We start from the raw sequence: 6,000 nt of genomic DNA, 5'->3' as shown, positions 1-6,000 counted from the left end.
GCTGCTAACTACGCAAGCTAATCACATTATTTTCTTGTTGTTTTCCAAAATGTGTTAGAATGACATTCATAACATGACATGTTTTCTTAACGCGGTATTAGCTCAGGAAATTAGCGTCAGTTGACCAAAACTTTAAGGTGAACTTTTGAAGTTCATTTGACATGTTATTAGCTAGCTAATTGAATGAATGTGGAGTCATCAAATTTTTATGGACAAAAAAAGCTTCATTGTCTATTGTAATTAGTGTAGCGATGTATGAAGCACAGCTCACATAGAAGTCACTTTCAAAGCAAGCAGCTAGTCAACACAGCAAAACCACATGATCAACTTGATTGAACCTGTTGCGAAATCTGCGTGGGGAAATCTTTCGTCAGCACATGAAATTCCAGATTCATATTGAAATGACTGGATTTCGCCCACAAAAATTTGAAAGCAAAGGTAATTGTGACAGCACCTTTACAACACACAGACATTTGAAGGTAACTATGTCGCCCCCTTGAGTACAGAGGTTTGTTAGCAGCACCAGTAGTGCAATAATGGATGCTAAGGATGCTTGTAAGGATGTACAAATGAGCTTTATGTACAAATATTTGCGTAGGCCTACTTGTGTAGAGTATATCTCTGGCCTTAAGATTCTTTGTTCGTAATTCGTAAAACTCCAATTATTTTGTACTTTAAACCAAGCTCCTGTCTAACACTACGGAGAGATTTTAAAGCGTTTGTAGTGATCCAGCTCATTCTTATGCACACACAATCTTTGCTGGCACTCTATGGAAAATACATTTGCTTTGACAATGTCTGTCTGGGATTTCTAAGGTTGTATCACTCAGAAATTAATAGCCACTGAGGCACGCTCGCTTTTGGAGTGCTTCAATTAATTTGTCTTTATCAGAGAATTGTTAGCACTATCTTGTAACGACTAGATCATTGTCAACTCTCCTTGTCATCTACAACAGTTGTCAAAGAGCATCAGTAGAACCAGTCATCGCTTTATTTCTGTGGGAGATGAATATTATTGAGACAATATTATGACAATGGATAGAACGGATGAGGTCTTCTCTGGGGTCCTTTTACACGGGAGCTGGAGTTGACATGTATATAATTATTAAAATTAACAAAATTATCAAAGAAGTGAGTAATTGTACAACATTTTTGACAGTATTGCAGGAAAAATACACAATGAAGCACCATTGGGTGTGTGATTTCTGTGTCATTATTGGTCATAAAATTGGTTGAACAGTGAAGACACTGCCTCAAAATCATGCAATTTGTTGTGCCAATGCTATTTTGTTAGCCCAGTTTTGTAGTTCTGTTTGATGCCAAATCATCCAGTTGCACAGAAATTACCCATTCCACCTTTAAGTGATGTTGAAATGGTGTATTTATTAATGACAGTGACATTAATGGCAATGAAACACACAAAAAAGTGAAATATGAAAGAAAATTCAAATACACTGCAGGATAATAATGTATACTGAGGCCCAGATGTAACCTAAAGTTTGTTCGGTTACACTTCAACATTCCTGATTACATTTTAAGCCCAGGTATTAAGTGCCCTTTCACATGACTCGCATCAACATTCCCCAATCCATTAAATTCTATGGATCAAGTTAGAGCAGGGATGGGTAACTTCGAGGGCTGCTGTCCTGCAGAGTTTAGCTCCAATCCTAATCAAAGACACCTGAACAAGCTAATCAATGTCTTCAGGATCACTAGAAAGCTAAAGGCAGTTGAGTTTTTATCAGGATTGGCTAAACTCTACAGGACACTGGCCCTCCAGGACTGAAGATAGCCATCCCTAAGCTAGAGTATTAAGCCTCATTCATGCCAAGAACTAAAGATAGCTATAACAATAACTATGCTACATGGATGCACAGCAATTCCACACCAACGGACAATAACGTTCTGTTTATTATAAGCACACACTACAGTTTTATCATCCACCACTTTAAATTGCTTGAGCTCTTTAAAGTCAGGTGGATTCTGATTGGCTGTCAATGTATTTATCATTCATCAGCTGAAAAAAAAAAAATGTTCTGAAAGTGATTCCAATGATAGGCCTATCGCTCCTCTGTTGTTATAGTTTTGATGTGGATTTCCCTATTCTCATAGAATTATAAGAATTATTAAGACTTTATAATTATAGTTATTGTTAAAATGATCATTCTCTGTGTGTACAGACCTTTAGCCACCAAGCGGATGTATAACGTGACACTCAAAAAAACTATTTCAACTTTGACCCCATTTACTGTTGACATTTCAAAGCGTAGCCAAAGAAACCCCACATAAATTCCATTGGCTGAGACCTTTTAATAGATTCTTTGAGTTTTCAGTTAGCCTTCGTTAGCAAGATAACATCCTAGCTTACTAGCTTAGCCAGTTGAGATTGAGAAACCATGTGTATATAGATACATGAAGTTACAGTATCTCCAACACAGCATCAAAGGTGGATGATGACATTCGGAAAAAAACAACGCATGACAGAATAGCATTCGTCACCTTTTTCATTTGCTTTCACAATTTGCTATTAGCAAGCTTGTAAAAATCACCCTTTTGTAAAGAGTGCAAAGAGCATGATGTTTTCACAATAAGCATGTTGAGAGGTGAGTTGAAGCCCTGACGTGAATCATGTGAAAGAGACTTACCATCACACAATATTTTATATAGGGAATATGTTAATAAACAAATCTTCATAGCAGGATTTTGAGAATTAACTTCCTCAGAAATATTCAATGAATACCATGGATGCACAGCATTTACTCTTAACAGTACTGCATTCTATATGTATATATGTCTATTTAAAGACAAAGTGCTCAACAAACATTTGAACTCCTCTCAGAGATATCATTAATAAATATCTGCACTTCTCTTAGAAGACTGCCAACTCTATTTCTATCTATGTATGAAAATAGCTTTCAATTTTATATTGATATATCTATACTGTGGACATAAACTGGCCTCTCAGTTGATCTAGACACCAGTCAGCATTCAGAGATAGGGATGCAGCGACATATTCATTTCTGGTGTTATTGTTGCACAGTTTCAACAGAACAATAGTCAAATTAATTTATAGCACCCTACATTTTTTTTTTGTCAATGTCGTTGCCTAGGATTTGGAGCTGAAATTAAGTGGTCGGCATAAGGCAGGTGTGTCCAATCCTGCTCCTGGAGAGCCAAAGTACTGAATATTTTATCTCAAAACCTGCCCCAAAACACTTACCTGGACATTTCTAGTAATTCCGAATACCTTGATTAGCAGGTCAGGTGTGTTTAATTAAGATTGGAGTTAAACTTTACAGGACAGTGGCCCTCCAGGATTGGACACCCCTGGCATAAGGCACTCTGCCCTAATCAAAACCTTTCTATATTTCATCGAAACCATCTCGGGCTCCTTCAAATAGCTTTGTTCATGTAGACATGTAAAGGGAGAATAGATTGAACCAAGAGAAGGTCAAAGCCCAGTGGCTCCTTCAGAAATTGACAGAGCAGTTGACCAGTCAGTGGTCTCAAGAGGTGCTCACACTGATAGCAATTTTCAGCAACTACAAGTCATTAATCATCAAGGAGGGTTGGCGATTTTAAGTGACACAAGCGAACGTTGCTGTTGAGATCTTGAACTGGAGGTGGCAACTACCAATGTCAGTGAAGACAGTGAAGGTCATGTGATCTGTATCCTTTTACAGTTCGATATTGAGTTGAGTAGGAACACCTATAGCAACCACTTGAGTTTAAATCGCTGTCAGTGGGAACGCACCTTAAAGTGGAGTAGGAATGAATTCTAGATTACACTCTTCTAACTTACACCGTGTATGATGTCAATACTCCAGTATGGGGTCACAATGGTGTATAAAGACCATATTTACAATATGTCTCACATATATGTAGTCATATAATATATCTATTTCTATATTCATTTTTACCAACCCTTATACAGACATCTGCAGGTCAGTCTTTAAGGCAGAGTTCCATAGTCGAGTGTCCGCTCATATAGAATCTTTTTAATCATATTCATTCTTCAAATACACAAAAACTGTATGTCAGGTAACTCCTTCAGTATTCTTCATTTTTTATGAAAGTGTATAAAAATTGCTGTAGCCACCAGTGGTGGTTTAGAGTCAGTAAGTGGTTTTCTATGCATGTACATCTCTGAGTCTTGAGTGCTTTTCCCCAACAGTTCAAACCAGTCTGGGATTCTTTTAGCACGCTACATGCATCACTCATTCTACCGTGGTTCCATTTTTGGAGTGAATGCTTCCAGTTCTTAAGGTGGTGGGTGTCATATCTGTTAAAATAACTTAGAATAAAATATAAATAAAAAATGCTCTGTCTAGAAATGCATGGAAAGTTCTTTAGCGAGAATTGTGGGAGGGTGGTACCTAGTCAATTTTAAAACAGATCTCTACCAAGTAGAGCAAGCCTGTGAAAAGCAATCAAGCAGAGTCCAAGCCCAACCAGTCCCAAAAAAGGCAGATCATGGCCCAATGTTGGTCCAAGAGTTGGCTGAAAGAAGTCAAGGCCAAAAGTAAGGTCTAAACTCGGGCCTGAGATTGGGGTGAGATGTTATCTGCTGATGGTGGAGGTGGCTGAGCGTAGGGTACTAGGTAACTTGTCCGTACCAGGGATCTTCCAGGGCCCTGGGGATACTGTGGCCTTCCTGCCTGATGCACTGCTGCTGGTCTTGGAGTTGTGGCTGGGACGACTCTCTTGGCTCATTTGCCCTTTCTCTGGTTCCTTTGGTAGGGCTTTGAATGGCACCAGAGTTCCTTGTTGGTTGTTGCTACCATCTAGGCATCCGTTTCCCCCATTCATATTGGTGTCAGTTGGTGAAGTTTTGGGCGAGTCTCGCTTTCGAGATGGTGTGTTGCTCCGTTCCCTCCTGCGCTCCTTGGACTTCGCCCGGCTGCTTTTGTGGGATTTGGGCTCTCCCGCAAGTTCATCAAGGTATTGTTGCTGAACCTTCCCTCCACTAGAGCGACGATTGGTCCTGCTACCCTCCCTCTGCTTGGTCCCACCCCCAACTCCACCTGCCATGGCTGACCTCTTCCCCACACTGGTCTGCTCCAGAGCCCTACTCTCTGGGCCTCTAGGACCCTGGGAACAGTCTGGACCTGCTGCTTCCAAGGACAATGTATGAGGTGGGTCAGTGGGTGGGTTCACATGAGAAGAAGCTGATGGATTAGATAAGCTGTCGAGGGGTGGTGCTACTTCCGACAGACTTGGGGAGGCTGTAGTGTGAGTATCCCAGGGGGCGGGACTATCTGCTGGGAAAAATGGCAACAGTTATATCCAAAGAAAGAAGCACAAATGGAAACTCACTCACACGTCAGAATAAAAAAAATAGTGGAACCAAAGCTAACACTGGAGGTGCTAACTAACGAACATGAACCACACAAATCGCAACATTTTTCCCCCAAACCAGTTCAGGTAAAACCCCACCCCGCAAGAAAAGTTCAGACTTCATAGATTCAGTTCACAGTTAAGAAATATCATGGATCCGATTGCAACAAACAGTAATGCTATCTACAGTACCAATGCTACGATGAGGTGAAGGCTAGGATTTAGATTGGGGTTAGGAGATAGTATTTGTTTCAGTGTTATGTCGACACTGAAATTGTCATGACCAATAAAAGCGTTAGAATCGGCTGTGCGGCGAACTGGTTTGGGTGAAAAAAAAAAAATCACACAAACCACACTAACAAAAAAGTACCAGAAAGTACAATGGTATTACCATTGTTTTTTTTTTGCACATGGTACAATGAAAATGCTATGGGATTTGGACCTGTATTATGATAATTCCATAAAGTATGTTTGAAGTATATTGAAGTAAAAAAAATACAGTACCATGGTAAATATCAAAGTACTATGGTATTACCAATTGATAATATCAGTGTATCATGGAATTGCCACTTTTTAAGGACACAGAGCACTATATTACATTGTTTACATACCATACAAAACCAATTTCATTCCATTACTGACAGGAAATTCGATAGTTTTCAA

General features: G+C 39.6%; 1 protein-coding gene across 15 annotated transcripts in view; it reads right to left on the bottom strand.

Moving 5' to 3' along the window:
* Window positions 1–968: 968 nt before the first annotated feature.
* The window catches only part of magi2a (membrane associated guanylate kinase, WW and PDZ domain containing 2a), a 238,717-nt gene continuing 233,685 nt past the window's right edge, over window positions 969–6,000 (bottom strand). For 7 of the 15 annotated variants that reach the window (XM_051890865.1, XM_051890863.1, XM_051890866.1 and 4 more), the window contains one exon: window positions 969–5,261. In XM_051890865.1, the coding sequence (XP_051746825.1) occupies window positions 4,561–5,261 (701 nt within the window). In that variant the 3' untranslated portion in view covers window positions 969–4,560. The remainder of the gene's footprint in view (window positions 5,262–6,000) is intronic. The other 8 variants (XM_051890872.1, XM_051890871.1, XM_051890873.1 and 5 more) reach the window with 3 other exon arrangements.

The sequence above is a fragment of the Ctenopharyngodon idella genome, chromosome 4 (genome assembly GCF_019924925.1).
Source record: "Ctenopharyngodon idella isolate HZGC_01 chromosome 4, HZGC01, whole genome shotgun sequence".
NCBI classification, from domain to species: Eukaryota; Metazoa; Chordata; class Actinopteri; order Cypriniformes; family Xenocyprididae; genus Ctenopharyngodon; species Ctenopharyngodon idella.
The sequence above is the reverse complement of the archived record's forward strand: the minus strand, read 5'-3'. Positions and strand labels throughout refer to the sequence as shown.